General features: G+C 44.0%; 1 protein-coding gene across 2 annotated transcripts in view; it reads right to left on the bottom strand.

Moving 5' to 3' along the window:
* Positions 1-20,271, bottom strand: part of dop (microtubule-associated serine/threonine (MAST) protein kinase dop) — a 66,435-nt gene that overhangs the window by 36,007 nt on the left and 10,157 nt on the right. The window contains exon 2 of one of the 2 annotated variants that reach the window (XM_086970801.1): positions 11,855-18,011. In XM_086970801.1, the coding sequence (XP_086826927.1) occupies positions 11,855-12,517 (663 nt within the window). In that variant the 5' untranslated portion in view covers positions 12,518-18,011. Of the gene's footprint in view, positions 1-11,854; positions 20,010-20,271 lie in introns of those variants that run through there. The other variant, XM_022843394.2, reaches the window with a different exon arrangement.

Below are 20,271 nucleotides of genomic sequence, written 5' to 3'. Positions count from 1 at the left end.
AGCTGTGCAAAAGTCATCGCCGCTCTCGTTGGCAGCCGCCGTTTTCACATTACGTCTTCCTGATCACTTACGATACCATTATTATTATTATTAGATATCAGAGCAAAAAGGGAAAGACGAAACAACGTGGAGCAAGCGGTGTGAATTGAAAGAAAATAAGAACACGATTGCGTTTTGCCGCTTCAAGCGTCGTCGACTTGTGAGAGGATCACGAAGTGTCATCGAACGCAAGTGCCGCTCGTAACCTCAGCCTAACAAGACAAACAGAGTTCTTATTGTCGTATAGAAAGACAATGGCAAAGAAGGTTAAGAAGCCTGCTGAAGTAGTCGAGATAAGCTGATATCGAATAATCTTGTTTATTTGGTACAGTCGCGTACTGCTATGCGGACTAGAGGATACTACTGCCCGCAAATGTGTGTTAGGGAAATGTTTTTATTACTGTTGTATGTCTGTGATACAAAATCGGCTATCAAATATGTAGGCACGCGTAATGAAGCACGAAAAAGAATATATTCTAGCTAATAGGATTTATCAAAAATTCACGTTGCTAGTTGGTCAAAATACTAAATATTGTTTCTCAATGGCCTGTGCTCATTTGATTTAAGCCCTCAATTTATTTCCTCGTTCGGAAGGCCTTACTTTTCACGATGAGAGGAGGCGACAATGGCCTAAAGCAATAACAGACGTCTGTGGAATTTCATACAGGGTAAAAAGCGTGACGATTTGAGCGAGACAGTGGTATATCTTTGTATTTGCAAGCGCGGACGCGTTAGTGGTGTTTAGTCATACATATGAGATCTACTATAAAAACTGATAGGTGCGTCCTAGTATATACAGACATAATGACAATGTCGAACAAAGTCATACAAAGCGATCAAGGGAAGGATTCCGTTACAATTTGCCGGGGGATGCTGCATGCCATTACACAGAAGGTAGGACTTGCTAGATGTTTTTAAGCGAGGAAAACGCCGAATCTATACATACATAAACAGACAAGTCTGGGCAAAACATTTCATTCATAAAGATGACGATCATTATTATTAATTATCTTTATGTCAACTAAATACTTATAATAATAATAATAATAATAATAATGAGATGAATGAGAGATAAAATAGCAAACCTTCCAGAATAACATTGATCTGACCGTTACAAAGCAATAAAGATTCTGTGCACAGCGAACTGTAGAAAACAATGACGGAAAAATACAGATTCATTCCTTGCCAAAAAAAAAAAAGCATATTAGATATACGTATAAACAGTTGAATAATGAATTTGCTTAAGTGTTCAGATACGTAAGGGAGCGCGTTGTCGGCACAGCTTCCAGCAGGCTGCTCCTATTAGTTATCTGAACATTGTACAGACGGATATATATAGCAATCTTTTCATTGATTAGAAAAGTCCAGGCAAGAGCCGATGCAGGTCAGATAGAATGCTGCAATATCTCTGAAGCGTCTTTTACGCGGCTGCCTTGCATTTGTTAATAGGTAGACGGTAGTTGATCAAGGCGAAGTTCCGCTTTTTTGTTTAAATAAAAACAGGGCCAGTATAATAAACACACGCAAGCATGGCAAAAATCAGCAGATAATCGTTCTTCGTACTGGGCCTGCGCAATCTAGCCTAGAGTGCAGACACTCAGCACACAGGTAAAGATGAGAAGCTCTTTAAGCAGGAACCGTTAAGGCTGACTGTCAAATGGCCTAGTGTTTCGTTGCTTAGCAAAAACACAGCACTAGAAAACAAGCGACTCAGCGAAACCTGCCAGATTCTAACCAGGCCGATTTTTCCACTATCTTTCTAGAAACACCTGATACATATCAAACGGAAAAAATATAACATGAGCAAAATGTTTTGCGGTTACCTTTCAGTAGTAACCGCATGACACAGATGTGAGGATATAAGGACGCGATTATAAGCGAATATAGATGTTATAACAAAGGTTCGGCTTTCGGTTTACCGTACGTGAAAAGTTGAACAGCTCGTGAAGAAGTGGAAAAATAGTGGAAACGTAGTCTAAATAGTCGCACAATAGCAAAACAACAATAGCTAGACAAGGATCAATGTCTAAGCCCACTGCCGAAATATTCGTAAACCAATGGCGAGGTTTCTCCGCTCTCAACACTATTATTTAGGGCAACGAAACGAGATCGAGAGACCGTATGACTGACCATGTTATGTATCAGTGGTCAACAGCGAGTAACCCGTGAGCACCCTGTTATAGCTGGCGCCAATAGACGTTTATTTGCATGCTCGTGCAAATTTCTCGTGGTTGTTTTTTTTATACATACACTAACATGTTTTCGTTTTTTTTTTTCTAGTTTTTTCTAGTTAAAACGAATTTAAGTGCCAGCTAACGAATAGTATGAAGATAGTAATAAACCAACTCGTAGAGTTAGTTTTTTTTTATTATTTATATACAGTTTCTGGTTGTTAATAATAGTGGTCTTAGAATAATTGCGGTTGGAGCTCATTCAGACATGATTGTCAAGTTTTTTTTTTCAGAAATTGCTGTACGAGTATCACCCTTATGACCACACATTATTCCGTAAGAGTTAGAGCATATCGCGCCTGCGAAGGCTGTACCACTTCATATGTGAATGGTAATGTAACTTAGCCCGTTCCATCGCCTTCGCTATGATCACCCGATTCCTCTCTCGATTCCCTAGAAGCAATAGGCATGCAACCTCAGCTGCCGTAACGTTGTTCTTACGTCTCTCATTTAGCCATTCGTATTTTAACGGATGATGACATTGATGCTCGGTAGATTCAATGAATCTGTTCAGCTCCAACGCTGTATTTCGCCTACTACTGTCAACGTCAAGCGGCTGTCCATGTCATCCGCGTTACTTTTTTATTGTTGGCTTTCGAAGACAAATCGAAAGTATTTTGTTCGTCCTCGATTCCTTTGTTCTTTCTTACGTCGCACACGGTTCATTTTCACGTACACGCGAGATGACGACACGCCATTGGTAAAAAAGCTATCCCGATAACAGACCAGACAGACGGCATACATTCGAGAAGACCCATATTCAGGCCAAAGCAATCGCTCGCCTGCTGTGTCCGTAAGAAACAATGAGGCGCATCAGAGCAGAACGATCAGCCATCAGCAGCCGCGGCAAGAACAGCGTGGGCGATGGTGATAACTGCGACTTGCGCCAGCAATCAGGTAGACATTCACGTTAGTCACACGCAAGCACAGATCGTCAGCGTGCATACCCCAGCCCCTGCCGCTGTTGTGACATGGCGGGAGGAAGACGGCTTTTATGTATCAGAGATAATGCTGTTTCGGCGTTTGCAGCAACCGATACAGCGCCGAGCGTGGCTATGGGGATAGCTACTGTCTAGTTGCGGTTGTTGAGACTACTTTCGCGTCGTCTAACCAGCCATAATGGCACAAAAGCAGCGGCAGTAGTCACAACTGAGTCAGCCAACAAGGGGCCGCCCCGGAATTTTTTCGTCCAGCTGCTTTTTGCTACGACAACTAGCATTGATCATTGTTTCCTTGTGTAGGTCGTTTGCTTGGAAGATCTCCTGGCATCGATTTGGTGATCGGTGAAGAATATAATCTGAACAGACGCGAACATTGGTAATACGGAATATCGATGGGGGTTCAATATAAATGTGTGTGTTACAAGCGAGCAAACGATAAGAACAAGTAAATCTACGTGTCGAAATTATGCAATAAACGGGGGTGGATTAACTATAAGGACGTATACAGTCATCGTACGTCGCGTGAGTCATACAAAACAGGATGCATGCGGCTGTAAACAACAAAGTTTCCGAAGACCTGTGGAGAGTTGGAGTGGCCTGGATGACTCAAACGTAAGTTGAACTAGAAAAATTCAACATAAGAATCACAAATATGTAAATAATAGTAATAACATACGAAGACGAACGAGCTAGTCAGTAAGCCATTTTGACAATATATGCATGAAGCATGTAAAAACACAGTAAAAATTATGATTGCACTTGACAAATTGAGCTAACAACGCTTTACAACAACATCGATCATTTGAGCAGCCGTATGGAATACGTGCGACACATAAATAGCTCGATATCTGAAGTATAGTCATATGTAGAAAGCATGCCATCAACAACCCACATATACGAAGATAGCGCTCCATATGCCATACAGCACACAGAAGTAACAACAACGATGGAAATTTACAATGCAGCCCTTGCTAAAGCTACTACAGTAATTTTCGTTGTTATCGACGGCTTTATCATTTCCTGTTGATACTCAAAATACGCTAACACGATTTTGTGTAAGCATGTGGGCGTCTATAATTGATCGAGCCACAAATAGCTCTTTAAGAATGATATGCCACTACACCAAGACGATATGGAGAGGGACAGAGAGAGATAAATCAACGAACCAGTTTACTGCAGCAAGCCCCGCATGGTACGATGGTACACAGTATCTGGTGTTGTTCTTGTTATCCTTGTCTTTGTTCTTGTTGCTATCGTCGTTGTAGTTAGCGCTATCTAAGCTAGCTATGAAGCTTTAGCTTCCTAAACTCGGAAAGTCTTGACAGAGTATCCGGCACCTGCTACGTCTTTGGCAATTGACCAACATCGCAGCTGCGTACGTTTCGCATAAACGATTCAAGGCCATTCGCGCTGTTTAAGGATCCCAAAGTATCCAGTCTACCCGCTCATTTTTCTGCCCGCTTGCCAAATAGAGATCCTCAAACCCAATCGATATCTTCGCGCTTGCAAAACCTCGATCCATACATCGTTACCACTCCTCAACACTTCAGCCCGTTCCCGTCCAGTGCAGGGCTCACTGAGACCCAGCTCGTTACCACTGACTCTGGTTTAAAAAGACACGCGACAGCGATAACTAGCAGACGCCGCGATACGGAACGCCATCAACCTGCTTCGATTAGGACAGCTAAATTGAATCAAGCGATCAGAGGATTTTTCTGCTTCACCATGTCTGTTCTTCTCCACAACGACTTTGCTCTTGTCGGATATTGTAGGCAGACTGCTGCTATCCCCGTAGACTTTATCAGGTGATGGCAGTAATGTAATACAATGAATTCTGCTCTATATTTCGTAATACATCTATAGCAGTGAACATTGTCGCTAGCTTGCTCGGTCTCGATGACCTTACGCGACAACAGTACAACTATCAAAAAACACATCATCATAAACTTTGTTGTCTCATGGCTTCACGTAGCGTTGCGTGTTCGATTAACTGCATCACGTGGTTACTGTATTTGGTTTAAACGGACTTTGATGTCGACGTTTCTACGTGATGCGTGGCTACGATCGTTCACTTTTGAAGCTGTGATGTACGCGTCGACCATCTGCTATCGAATGAGGTTCCGAATGACGGAGGTCGTTCAGACTTAATCGGTGGGTCGCATATCTTACTCCTATGTAAACAACTCAAATGTTACGGTAATCGAAACGTTGACTTCAATAAGAAAATAGGATAAATAATTCATCTGTACGCGACTCATTGCCGTGTTGCATAAAGTAGTTAATGTCAGACACCGGAATCATGTCAAACAGTTCTGAACTAACCACTTCCGAGTATTTCCCGGCTTTCGAAAACTTCAAAAGACCTAAAAGGATGGCCACTGTATAATTTCTAGGCTATTCTAAGACCTAAGAGGAAGATATCCAGTGCAAATACGTCAAAAAGTACAGCGTACTCTTTGACGTATTTGCCCTGGCATTTGGTGAAATTATGCGAAATTATACACGCGATATTTTTATAGAAAATGGCTATATGAGTGGCGTTTATATCAGGTAGTTGTGTTGTATCAAACACAATTGAATAGTAGTATTCCTGTCGAATTAACCATGAACCACCTGCTCGGATATACCGAATCTATACCGAGCAAAAAGACGACAGTGACGTCTGCGATGAGAAAGCCGTATTCAGCCATGACGCTTGTGTCAATGTGAACGAAGAAAGGAGCAGCGGCCCGACTACGGAATGAATGACCCCTTGTTGAACCCGAACGAGAACAACTGTTGCTGAGAATGACTAGGTCTGCAGAATCTATCAAAAGCTTATAGATTCTGTCTAGGATGGCCTAACCGTAAGGGCAGCTTACTAACTTCGCAACGTTTACAACGCATTCGAACAGGCAATACAGGCCGGTTAAGAAATGGTAGGAAAAAAATTCAGAGTGAAAAATTCGAAGTATCGAAATTTGCTAAGTCCAACCTTCTGGTATGGCTTGTTCACAGTCGACAGTCTGTCACCTGAATCACTTAGCCAAAAGCGTCGAGGCACCCATGATTAGAAGTACTGTTCAATAAGAGCACATCGCCTTAACCGCTTCGAATTAACATAAGCCAAATTTTGCCAGATTTTTAGTCTTTCTATTATAGGCAATAAAGGTCTACAACAAAAAATCGTGCTTTGCTTCGACCGCAATTATCGCGCTTGGTAACAACCCACAACATCAAACTTTTGGGCCATTATACAGTATTCAGCGGTCGAACTTTTCAGGTTGGAAAAAGAGTACGACTTATTTTCATCATCGGGCAACAGATTTTGTCGCTGTTATAATCGACACAGAGGACCTAATTTCCACTACTAGAGAACCACCCGGATCAACTATGCCAGCTGTGCAGAGTCCATCAGGTGCAGCATAACGTCGCCGCGCGACTTATCTGCTTTTTCATAGATTAAGCAGCGCAGTAGGAGCAATTTTGGTAACACATTCGTAGGCGGGGCTGATGCAAAATTCGCATAGTGGCTGCTTGCCCTTTGAGTTTCACGCCAGATGGCGCTTGCCCGTCTTTTTCGAAAATTTCGAAGCCATTCCTATGTTGCACTCCCTCTGCAGGCTGCAGTATCGATTAATCCCGTCCAGAGTCAGATTCTCTAGTGGTGAAGCTATTTTCTGAACTGATAACCATTTCAGATAGAGATAAATATCAAGAAGGCGTAAAGGTCAACAGCTGGCAACAGCTGGTTGTTGTTATGCTAAGTAAACTCAACTAGCCATTATCTACGAACGCTTCGATTGTATCGGCCATCTCATGCCGATATCGATAGCTGAGTGCGGGCCAATTGCATCATTTTTACAGGCCACCCGTCGCTGCTAACAAGCATATGCAAGGTAACAAACGAATTAATTTTGTGTTCGGACAACAGACCAAAGACTCTATATATTGTTCTCGTTGAGCTTTTGTTACAGATTATCGCTAGTACACACACAGTCAATATATATCTATTCAAAAACTACCCACACGGCGGGGTTGGAAAACCCAACCTTTGGAGGGGTCATGGCCGAAACTATTGATAAAAATCAGGCGATCTAACTACGCCGTTAAGCTAAGAATACTATAGATATGGGAGGGTAAGAGGCACTAGCTCAAGGTTGCCATACCGATTAGTTAACGTTACTGTTACCCATAGGAGTTTCGTATTATCTGTTATCGATTGTTTCAAAGCAGTTGAAACTCTGACATAGATTTCTTTCTTCTCATGTTGGTAACTTTTCTGCAAATTGCTTATTGATATCACCACATCGTTCCTTTACATGAACTATGTCTGTACGTTAATGATAGTGGTCGCCTAATCAAATTTTGTACGAATGATCACCTCTTTTCGATGTAGAATCCAGTTGAACCCATAGCTATATTCTAAGCTTACTATCGACATGATGTATTATTTTACCGTATTTTTCTACCATTATTGCTACTGTTCAAGGTCCCATACACTTGTTTTTCGATACTTCTATGAACACTACATAGTATATACTATATATATTAGTCCAAACTTTGTTACGACTACAGCAAATTTTCGTTTAGTGTGACACATTCTACCTGACTATCACACGACACAGTGCTATAAAAATGGTGGGAAGAACAGGAGTCAGAAGTGTCTACAAGGAAAAAATGTTTAATCATTTGATAACTAGCTGGTGTGATTTTTGTTTGCAGCCGCTTCGAGTCGCACAACGATCCCAGACCTCATAAGCAATGGCCTCCGATTTTGCTCCATTCCTTCCTTGTACCGACAAATCGAATCAGAATCAGTTGTACGTGTCCTTCCTACCGGAGGACGATTACCTGCGCCGCCAGCAGCTCTCACTCAATGACCTTTAGGTAATTAAACATACAATAAGTATTCAGCACCATAACCAACGATGTACTGGTATAACTTCCCAGAGTTTTCGTAAGCATCCTCGTGCAAAAGTTTGTCAAAACTAATCATACTTTAAACATGTTGAAAGAACCGACTGTTTGTTGTATGAGCGAATTCCGTTTGTGCACCTGCGCAGGTGACATACGCATCGACTTCTTAGCTTACTTCCATTCTATAGTTGTTCAGATTGCCCTTCGATGCATTGAACATATAGTATTGGCCTCAGCCAGGCCCCGCGCTACCAGTAAGGCCTATGGGGTAATAGTTATATTGCATGGCTTTAACAGTAGTATGAAATGTCGTGTGTTCCAGACAAATTCTCCCACAAAAAAATCCATAAAATTAGCTAGAAGGAACCACACGAGGTAGGAAAATGCTTAACATATTGCATAAGGTTCTAGTAATTTAACACGAAATATCGTTGTAAAAATAACTATACAAGAAAAACCATTACGTCCTTTCATCTGTGCCCGTAAACAAGTCTCGACCCTCTCGTTACAATTATATTGAACAGATACAATGCATTGCACTTCGGTGCATAATCTACAGTACTATGTATACATGTAATAACATTCATATCGATTAACGAGGTCGGTTTGCCTGGAAGTCTATGTATCTCATACCGTCAGCACCCCTGCGCCTTCTTCGTATCTATAGAATCCTACGACCGTCGTCGCCTCGAGCGGCCCTCGTCTTGACGACTATGAACTACGGCAGGTAAGCTGAGGCATTCATGCACAAGGCCAAAACTTCCGCTGTCATTGCGATTGCCCCCTAATCCACTTGTCATTGTTAGTCGACTGCAGGCGCCCTCTACTTAATTATCATCATCCAGATAGTCATAGAGCAGACATGGCCAGCAGTCACTTTGGACAGGCCATCATTAGCGGAATCAACAACCAGGCCACCAGCTCGTGGTAACATTTACCATGTCTATTAACAATCTATCCTATCCATCGGTAACATGTCTGCAAGACATGTAAGATTTGACGGTAAATTCGGTTCCAGTGTAGTCTGTTTATACTGATCTGATTATTACTTTATTCGTACCTAATTACCCCCCGATGACAAGGCCAAACAATGCGGCGGCTATTCTATTAGAGTAAGTCGCAGTTGTTGACTGTTTAAATTAGCCTTAGTCTAGCCATACTAACATACGTGTATATTTACGACCCGACAAAACAACGTTACTGTTCTATCTTGTCGCCCTAGCGAAGTATGCATAACTCTTTAAGGTTCAAATCTTGGAAACAACCAATTGAGAAATCTCTACACGATCTCGAGTTTGATTCGTCCCTTAGTACATTAGTTCGATGAAAAAAACAGATAACATTAGATATGCTTGGCTATCGAGTTTAGCTCACGAGGCTCGCACGTAGTGGGTAATCTTGGTTTAATCGCCGAGCGTTTATAGCGGGAAACCAATGCAGAGATTACTATTTTTTGCTGCCACTGTTCATAGCCAAGTTGGCATAGATCGCAACCTTTTCTAGGTAGTGTTAAGTTCTGTGAAAGGTTGTTATCTAGAGAAGTCAACAAGTTGAAGTCAACCCAAAAAATCGCAAGCAAAGAGACAGGCCACAAAAAAGGCTGAGACAATGGTTTGTTTTAAGGATCTAAGCTTGTTTTGCGTCTACTGCGCCGTGCTCCTTTTGACACTCTACCTAACAGGGAAGTGTAACTCTCTTGATTTAGGTATGGCTAGAGAATGGTAAAAACTCAGTCATGCTATGTTCTAAGGGCGAATATGTTAAAGGCGTTCCATCACAAACAATATGAGGCAAATGATTTAAGTTGTATTCATTGTCTAAACATCGTTTATTCGCAGTAAATTGCCCTGACGTTTCCTATTTCGACACTAACAGCGTATACACACAAGGTGGACTGGCGAAAAGGATTTTTTTTTTTTTGCACACTAACGTAGCCGCGAGCTCTAAGTCGACGAGTCATCTCCGCTGATCCCGTGCTTTAAACACTTAACTGATCCCCTTGCCCAGGCTTCATTGTCCTCCTACAACTCCCGTACCAAAGTAGTGCGCGCTTTGCGACCTCAGAGAAAGGTTAATGTAATAGTGTAGACAAACGCCTTTCAAAAAGGTCAACCTAACGGTGAACGATAACAAAGTTCGCTGAGGCACGCCACGTCTTCCGTTTGCATATACGCCGTTCTACTCTATTTTACTAAGCGATCGCTTCGTTCGAAGCTTGCTTTGTTTGCTCCTTTTGGGGACAGAGGACTGCCAAACTGACTACCGCGTTTGGGCGTTCAGAAGGTCGCGTAATGAAGCATTTTGTCTGAAGTTGACACCATCACATAACCAACGGCACAGTATGGTTATGTACAGTATCAGAGATGCGCTTCTGCCATCTGTCTGCTGACAGTCACATATGAACACGGGTCAGGTGCCGCTCATACGACGAAAAAATACATTTGGAACAAATACATTCTACTGAGCTGTATATGGGCATTCAAATGAGCCGAAATCCGACTCACTTTCAAGCAGAGACCCACCCTAGATTAACACCTGCTTTCTTAACTTGCTGTTTCCAACGACACTTGGTAAATCGAGTCAGAGATGCTCGAACAACGACGTGGAACAAACCATTCTGACGGCTCAGTAGCTTCGCTCTATGTTCGGCCCACGGAGTAGGCAATTGTCGCTTCAAATAATGCAACAGGCCGAGACCAGCACACTTCTTTCGTAACAGGAGAGTATGGCATAAGGCTTCGATATACCAATGGAACCTGAGGGAAAGCCTATATATAATAGTATTTTTATTATTTTTAGCGGTCGTAGGTAATCTCGTGCAACTGGATAACAAAGTGTCACAGATGATTATAGTAGACTGGGTCGGCATGAGGTTGTTCGAATACAAACGCAACCACGTACACAAGCACTTGAAAGTACAGGCCCTGTAAAAATGAATACAAAGAGTTATCATACTCTGGGGCGCTGAAGTTCCTCTCATCGTCTTCGTTATTGTCTGTCGTCGAGATCTACACCTTGAGACCGCCAACTCGCAAAAAGGTTAGCTGGCGTCACCTACCATGAACAAGAGCTGGTTTTGCTGAGAAGTTCCAAATCAAATGTAATTCAAAATGCCATGCCACGAGACTAGGAGTTATTTATAAAGGGATGCACACGTTTTTTTTTTTTTTTTTTCGGAAAGCGACAGTGAAACAAGATTCGGAAACAATAACTGATTGAATTCGGCTGATTAACAAAAAAAACATTACATAAATGAGTAGAAAAATGTTAAGTACACTAGTCATTCGTTGCACGAAATCACCCCGATCTGTTTATATTCTAACAGCATGTACTTAACATGTTCAAAATAAGGCCCTATTTCGCGTTAATATCGCTACTAAAAATCGATAATATTAACGAAAAATAAAGAATTACTGATGTACTGCTCACACGTTCTCTTACGAACCATCGGCCTTTGTAGGACACATGAAATCAGGTACGTTCAGAACAAGTGGAAATTAACCAGACAATCGAAAATGCATACGATATCAACTATATATCAATTTATAATATTTACGGCTTCTTTCTCTCTCACTGTGACGCAAAAAGGCCCATGAACGAACTATTCAACAAAACAAACGCCTATGTAAGGCACTTCCTATTATACAAGAAAATTTAAAAAAAAAGAAGAGCGTGTCAATAGCCAAAGATTTGAAGATACTTTTGGCCGATAGTCAAGATAAATAAGCCGATCTGCGTTCTTACCTTTAGTTGTACTACGTTGGACAGATTGAGACTGAGCGTGAGGCTTCTCTTTCTGATTCCGGACTCGGATGCGCTTCGGGCGATCGGGGCGGGCTCGGGGGGCCTGGCTAAACGATCGCCGAATACGCCTGCACCGATGCTGCCGCCTCCCCCACCTGCTGCTGTTGAGGCTGTCAATGCGTTGCCAGAGCATCCGACGATAGCCGTACCTACGCCCAACGAGCCGCCCTGAAGACCGCAGATTGTTGCACTCTCTTTTGCACAATTTCCACCACTGTTATGATAACTCCCACTGGCACCACTCGATCCAGCACAGGCCAGCGCTGCCTGAGATCCTGATACTGATGAGGCCCCTGACGATTTTGATGCGTGTAACACGGACGTTGATGGTGTGGGCGATGATAAAAAGATTCCCGCTGAGAGAGCTCCAGATGTTGCTGTCGTCTTCACCGTTTGCTGTATAGAAATCGTTGTAGGAGTCGAACTATTTACCCCTGATCCGACTGAACTACTTCCGGTCGCTGTTGTTGTGGCAGAGGAGATTGTTGCCAATGATGACGACGTTATGGACGATGCGGCCTCGCACCCTCCAGTGGCTTCTCGTTGATCATACATTGCTTTTGTAACGAGAAAAAAAGAAGTGCCACTGCGGCCGAATTGCATGAGATCAATTTACAGGCTAACGCACACTCATTGGAATTGCTACCGGAAGTCGACTTAATAAAAAGCCGATCGATCGTTTTTATTTAGGAGGATTAGGATGTTGCTGTTATCGATGTGGCCTGCAGTTACAGCTGATATTCGATGGTATTTTTTTAATCTAATAATAATAATAATAAAAATTATTATCGGTACATCCGTTCTTTTCCTCCCTGCAAGACTTCGCTATGCTGCAATTACGAGTACTAGCCACTTGGTAGATTCTTGATTTCCTCTGCAGGTAAAGTTTGTTTCTTAATAATTTACATCAATTTCCTCGTGTTTATAACGCGAAGAGGTGGTCTGAGAGGTGAGTGTGTGTACATATGGCTTTCATTGATGAAATCTTAAAATCACTTCAGGATCGTCAGCCGCATGTATTGTCTTGCTTTCCCTATGTAAGTTTAGCAGTCTTTTGTCTCCATTGCACTGATTACGAGGACGATGTTGCGGGACACTGAACACAAACGACGTAGACGATACACGTAATGTTGTTCCGGGTCGACAAGCGATTGCACGACCGTTGCGCTAGGTGGTCTTTGGGTATCTGTTGGTGATTGATTCTTTTTTCTTTGTGAGTAAATTTAGGAAAAATGAGGTTTGATAATATTTCTCTTCACACGTTCGCCTTGTTAATCTTTTGTTTTCGTGTATAGCTAATGCGTGCTGGTCAGTGTGCTGTTGACGTGAGCAAGAGTCTACACTCTACCCACATATCACCGAACTCTTTCCCGAACAGAGCTGTTGGAACTATAATGACCGTCATCGTAAAAGTTGTCCATGTTGACCTCGGTGATGTTGCGCGTTCCGTGAAATTTAGTACAATGAATAGATAAAATTCCGGAAGGTGGAAGAGCCGTGGTCACAACACAAGCTGACGAGGCCATGGGGAAAGGTCTTCCCTCAATTGCATCTCGCTGCATGTGTCCAGGGAAAAGGATCAGCATTTTCTCTTCTGCTAATGGATATTTACTCAGTTGCGTTTTCTTAGTTTCGCTTGTGGCAAATCCAACAGACTCACCAGCTAACGCAGAATCGTATAAACGTAATGAATATCTGCGTACGCCGATTCACACTTTTAGGCGTCTGCTCATTACACTTGGTGGCTTCGTGGGCTGAGTTCCCCGTGGAAGGAAACTTCCGCTAATATGATGTGATACCCGCCTGGATAGACGCTAAACGTTGCACATACTTGCGGCGTTGACACGCAATACCGTCACGTTGACTAGTGAAATCGCCGTTTTTGCACATGGTGGTCAAGAATCAGCTGGTACCGCCACCAATAACAAACACAGATTGAAACCAAGCCAACGATTTTAGCACCGACATGCAACAAGCTGACACAGAAAGATGAAGTGGTGTCCACGGTTGAACCAAGGCTAATCCCAGAACTTCCCGGTACCTCCACCAAACCCTACTATCAGATGCAGAACAACGCCCTATCGTCAACAGCCGGCACCTCCAGTAACTGTAGCGTCCACTACCGTATAATAGTATCTGTACTCGCTTGGTAGATGCACGTCACGACTCATTCACGATGCAATCTATTCCCGAGTTCACCGCCACAAACATCATTTCCCCGCTACGTCTATCTTGCTATTGCAGTTCACTGCTAAAATTCACCATCGCTGATAGGCACCGAAAGCCATCTAAAAAGCAGATGCTGTTGTCGACCCCGCAGCTATTGGTTTCCAGTAGACGATTGACTGACCAAACACTAATTTATTTCGAACTTCCCGCTATGTTTTATGTTACAACTACAGAACTAATTATCGCTTGCTGGAACAGGAACTTGTTCTCGTCGCAGAGGAACAGTTCGTTGGAGACTGCCACCCACTATTCCTGCCGCCCCCTTACGTGTAACTTCGGTTGTCTTGGCACTCTCGCTTCTTCTGTAGCGCACACACGCCACTCGCCCGCCGCTAGCCGTATTAACTCATGCGTCCGGGGCTGCCATTACTGTTGTCTAAGTTGTTCTGCTGTCCACTCGCTGCTTGCCAACAGCACAAATCGGCAATGACATACGGCACAGCGGCCGTTCCGCGGGGCCACCCCAACGGAGCCTTCTGTGCGACTGAGCGTTCTGCTGACACGCTGACTGTCTGTTGCTGATACTATTCGAATGCTTTCTCGCCTGTCGCTTCTATGTATGTATGTATGTTACAACTGCTGGTGACGCTGATCGAGCGGCCACAGCCGCAGAGACTAATCGTTCGCGCTCCCTACTATTATCGCACTAGCTATCAGACAGACAGATGGACGGACGGACGGACGGACAGACAGACAGACAGATAGACATACAGACGGACGGACGGACGGACGGACGGACGGACGAACGAACGAACGAACGAACGAACGAACAAACAAACAAACAAACAAACAAACAGACAGACAGACAGACGGACGGATGGAAGGACGTGTAGATAGACAGGCAGGCAGGCAGACAGATGCAGGAATAGATAGATAGGCGCGTTGGTTCACGTTTCGTTTGGCCGCTGCCTCATTCCTTGGTTCGTTCTCGCTCGTTCCATGCGGCGGTGGCGATGGTAGCAGCAGCAGCAGCAACGGCGCCCTACTGCTGGCTATTCAGATACTCTCTCTCTCACAATTGTGCTGCCGCAGCCGATACTGCTTCGACTGTGTGACGTGTCTGTATGTTTATGTGTCTGCTTGCAGGAGGAGGATTCGTCGTCGTATCGGCCGCTGTCTACTGCTGCTGTTCCTGTTTTGTTCTTGCTGATTGCTCAGATCGTGTTCTTTTTCATAGCTCACGGCACAATCGCATTTTGGTTAGCGGTAATAAAGACGATGTAAAGGTTCGACGGCTATACGCAGTTAGTACGACGATAAAGAGAAACACTAGCTACGACGACGATGACGACGGCGGCGACAACGGCACCGCGGACTTAAGCTACCACTTCTCTCCGCCAGTCCATTTTTCTGTGCCAGACACGGCTGCAACGGTCCTATGAATAGGTGCCGCTGCGGTAACGGCAGCAGCCTCGGACACACACGAGAGGGAGAAGGAAACGTCTGCTATGACGCACCGCGGCGTAATTCGAAAAACGACGACGACGACGACACACGACGGTCGGCGAACTGATAAATATAGCCTGCTTGCGCAGCAGGGCCCTCAAACAAGCGGACATCACTTCGCATACGCCAGCACATTCGACTGACGGCGCCTGCAGACTACCCAATCGTTGCTGTCTCTTCTGGAGTTGGGGTTACTCTCACTGTGCTTGGTTGTTATTGACCGCCTTCACAGCCGCTGGGTCAGGGGTGGCTGTTGGTCTTCGTGCTGCTGCGTTGGGGTGTGTCGTCGATATTAGCGGCTCCAGTAAGATACTTTGCTGTTGTTGTTGTGTTCAATTGTTGAGTGTTGCACGAAGAACGAGCACAGGCAGTCAGCGTACGCCGCGGTTACTATTTTCTGAGTAGCAGCATTCTGCCAGGGGCCACAGTGTGGCAGTCAGTAGAAATCATCGCGGGCGTAACTGTTATCTGTGCCACTGGCGTTACTGCTATAAGGGACGGGCTCGACTGTTCTCCTTTATGGTTATCCGCGTTGATCATAGACGCAACAACAGTGGCAAGTATCCGAGACTATGATGGCTATGGTGCTCGTCGCCAGCACTCAGCAACGTAAATTTCAATGGCAGCTGTAGCACAGAAGGCGAGAGAAAACGACAGAACGGCAGAAGCTTTCCGACGCATAGCCTTTCCGTTCGTTTAGCTTTGATCACGTACCACCGTCACCGAAGTTGCGGCTGATGACGCTGCCTCATGCAAAAACCTTAATAAAGATCAGCTTCATCAGAGCAGGAGGTAGAGGGAGAACAAAAAGACGCCATAATGCATTCGCATACATATTCATTTGTATGTTACGCAATCTGTGCCATTTAACAAACAGTTAATAAATACAACGATGACATACATATTCGTTGAGGTTCCGCGCTAGCCACAATAGATCTGTGGCTAGCGCGACCAACTGCCCAGAGTGTACGAGTCAGATTAGATTGATTTTTATTTCCGCCGAAATCAATTTATGGTACATCGGCAGCACAGCAACACAGTGACTTCTGTGAGATTAGGAACAACCACAATCATATGCGTGCTACATCATTGCTAATGGCTCATTAAGAAATGCTAATAAATAGCAATTGAAACAGCAGGTGGAACTTAACGCTGATCAGCTCATTCATAGCATAGTTTCTTTGATTCCTTTGTTTTCCACAAGGGCTCAGATTTGCCAGTGTCGATGTGGCTTTAATGAAGACGAAGTACTATTCTTTCATATAGTTCTTCATAAATTTAAGCCGCCGGCCGTTATTTCGAGACAATTTTTACGCAAGGCCCCGTTATCCGTCACTAGAACGCGCGCTTTGGACGAAAATGCTGACGTCCGTCAGGTTAACGAACGCTTCTCTGCCACATGAAGATATCGTATCGTCAGCGAACAACGAGCACACGTACTCCACCGCCATAAATGACATTTTCTTTACTGAACAACAGGCCTAGTAAACGAACCTGGGGGTAATTGCAGTTGCGATGGTATAGGGCATAGCTGTGCGAGAGATTCCTTTAGGCAGCGCCGCAGTCCGACCGCCGCTGGGGCAAGGGAGCTGCCCCGCAGGATTTCTACGGTAACGATTGGACAGTAGAACAGCCAGCTTCTTTTCATTGTACCGGTGATTTTCAGCTTAAATATTTAGCCACTTAACCAGTTAACAGACTTAACACATCTGCACAGCGGTATTTTCATGATTTGTTACTTGGCGCAGCTCTGCTACCGACGAGATGGTCAAAAGACCCGAGCGAGTAGTAAGAAATGTGCAACGAACCGGCCGAAAGCACCCGTGAGTGCTGGGGCCCAAGACGATAACGAAGTGGCGACTCGTTGTCGAGGCCATGGACCGCGCCTCTGGCTGTTCCGATAACCGCCTAAACTGGTGCAGTGTCTTACCGAAACAGACAGGTCCCAGGCTGCAGCTCTCGCCTGTCGCACAGCGCCAGATCAAAGAGCCGCCGGAGAGTGGGCACTCTTTTGAGCGAGTAGGAGCCAACCGTCGCAGACCCTAGCTGTAGTACGGCAAGAGAGGACCTAACTCAGGGTGGTGGGAAGGTTCTGGCGGCGGTGTTAGAAAGTCCGCCGAGTGCCAGATTGGTCCCGCCTTATTGCTGCCGACGGTGCACTGCATTGCTCCGTCGAAATCTGCTTTGGATACAAACGAGACACATGCACCTTCCGAATTTGAATTCGCTCGGTGGCGCCAAAAGGAGCGAAAGAGAGTGTGAGAGAGCGAAAAATTTTAAGGATCGGGGTAGGATCAGGCTCGACCTTCCGTTACAGCTACAGTCGGAAGAGGCAGGAACTGTTGTCAGACAGTGGGAAGAACAGGTAGGTTAACTCCTGGAGCTACTTATTCCAAATTCGAAGGTTTAGAAGCTCCAAGGGCTGTAAGGCAACGAGGATAAAAGGTGAAAGGTTAATGCAGCGAATCTGAAGAAAAGTTGCGCGCCTTTCCGAAGATATTAATACCTAGTTCTCTAATTGGCGGACTGTAATTTAGATACCATAACCAAACTGGAATACTAAATACATATGACATGGTGAAAAGTAATAAATATATGTGCGAAAATCGAAATACGCGAGCGTTCTGGCAGGAACATCATAAAACTAAGTTTGATTTAGATAACTATTGACTTATATGGTTCTACCGGTCAAAGCATTGACTGAGCACTTTTGCTGTACAACTTAGTTATGATCAAATTATAGTGTAATGATATAGTAGGTAATGCTGTGCATTAAAAATAGCCTAACTTTAGGAGGATAACGTTCGAAACAGCCACTCAAAAAGGTTGAGCGCTTGTTTAGAATATTTGTTGCTTTTTTTTTTAATGTTGATGAGTAGGTATTAGAGTTTTGGTGCAATAGTATAAAGCAAATGATACGCAACACCGCTGTCCAATCTATGTTTCTAAAGATTCTTCTTATGGCTTACCTATGAATGATAATTAAACGTACATTATTTGTTAATATCAAGCTAAGGCATTATCGTAGGCGGGATATAGAGAGAGCCATTGCACTGCACGCCCTCTGGGCAATATTTTTGTAACTATATAGCATTTTCAATTAAAATATAGCGAGGGTGTTATACGCTCCGTTAGACTGTAATAACGCAACTTTTCATTAACAAAATGACAGCAAGTAACTTATAGGCCAAAATGACACTAAAATCCTTACAACTTTTAGTAGAATAGGGATAGATGATCATTTAAATTCTTACTATTAACCTTGTCATCGCGGCACAGCCCGCTGCCGAGTCCAGCGAACCATATGGTTCGTAGAGGATCTGAAATAGTCTGCTTAAATTGGTAGTAGCTTGTCGGGTGTACGCGTGACGCATCATACGTTCGTATAGAAATAAGGTCCACCTTTCAACTAGCATGCCGCTCGTTTTTATTATTACTGGACACCGCAGGTAGAAGACGATTATGATTCTAAACAAAAACAACAACCGAATCTAGTGTGATTTCATGCCCGCAATATACACACTACTATATGGCGACTATTGTATCTTATCAAGCTTTCCCAATATAGGCGTGTTTCATTTCTTGTATCGCACCAAACGACATCCGAACGCTTTCAAAGGATGACGGCCCGATCGTCATCACCAATCTGCGTTGATCGTTGCAATAGGAAATTAATGATACTGGTGACGACGACAATGAGGCCAGAGGTTCTCTGCGTTTTCCAAAAAAAGTCGATCAGTTTTGTCCGCTTCGACCCCGCATTTTGGTGACGATCGACGCGTTTTCGGCTGTTAGTTGCTGGACACTCGAGTCGCAGTAAGCTGAAGAGCCCCACCCGACGGCGACAATGATGCCCTGCCAGTGTGAATGGGGATCATACTGCTTCTGGACAAAAAGAAGATCAGAAACTACCGGCAATGTTCAAGACATCGCCGGCCATCACATCAAGCAGCCGGACCCATTTAGTCGCCTGCATGGTTTCTGTCTGTCAAACACAAAATTAGTCGGTCCGTCTCTCACGAAATGACGAAAATCGCCAGCGGTCCGGTAACCCCAGAAGGTGCCATCAAAAAAAAAAAGGTTGGCCCTCACTCTTTTACTTGACTACTGCATTACTGCTCAATCTACAGGTATGATTTAGAAAACGTTACCTTTCTGCACTCACAATGCCCTCACGGTTATTCTGTCGTCATGCTATACCCTGGCGTCCCGATCACACACACCAGTCGTTCCTCACGAATCGTCCTATTACCGTGTGGCAATATTAAGTTTCGAAAAAAAAAGCCAAAACTAGTCAGAAATGGATGATCCACGTTCCTGAGTAGCTTGAATGATAACTAGCGAATTATGTCTTTTCCCTAGTCCCCCAACGCTACTGCACCATAACAAATGGACTAGGCAGTGCAGATGTATGGTTTTACAAAAATGCTCACATGTTTATTGTATACATATAGAGCCTATAGATGATTGATGCAAGGATCGATATTCTTCAATGATGCGTAACTGACTTGGCAGTTAACTGCAAGTTACTGTATCAATACGTATATACTTGGAACTAAAAGGTACCGCCGGAAAGAATTGACTAGTTCACCGGTTAAAGTAAAAGACAGGATAGAGAAGTAGACGTTTTATGCTTGCCCAGCGATCACACATAATTTCTATTCCAACATAGTAGTGTATAT

The sequence above is a fragment of the Varroa jacobsoni genome, unplaced genomic scaffold (assembly GCF_002532875.2).
Source record: "Varroa jacobsoni isolate VJ856 unplaced genomic scaffold, vjacob_1.0 scaffold_1062, whole genome shotgun sequence".
NCBI classification, from domain to species: Eukaryota; Metazoa; Arthropoda; class Arachnida; order Mesostigmata; family Varroidae; genus Varroa; species Varroa jacobsoni.
This window is presented reverse-complemented; position numbering and strand designations above follow the sequence as displayed.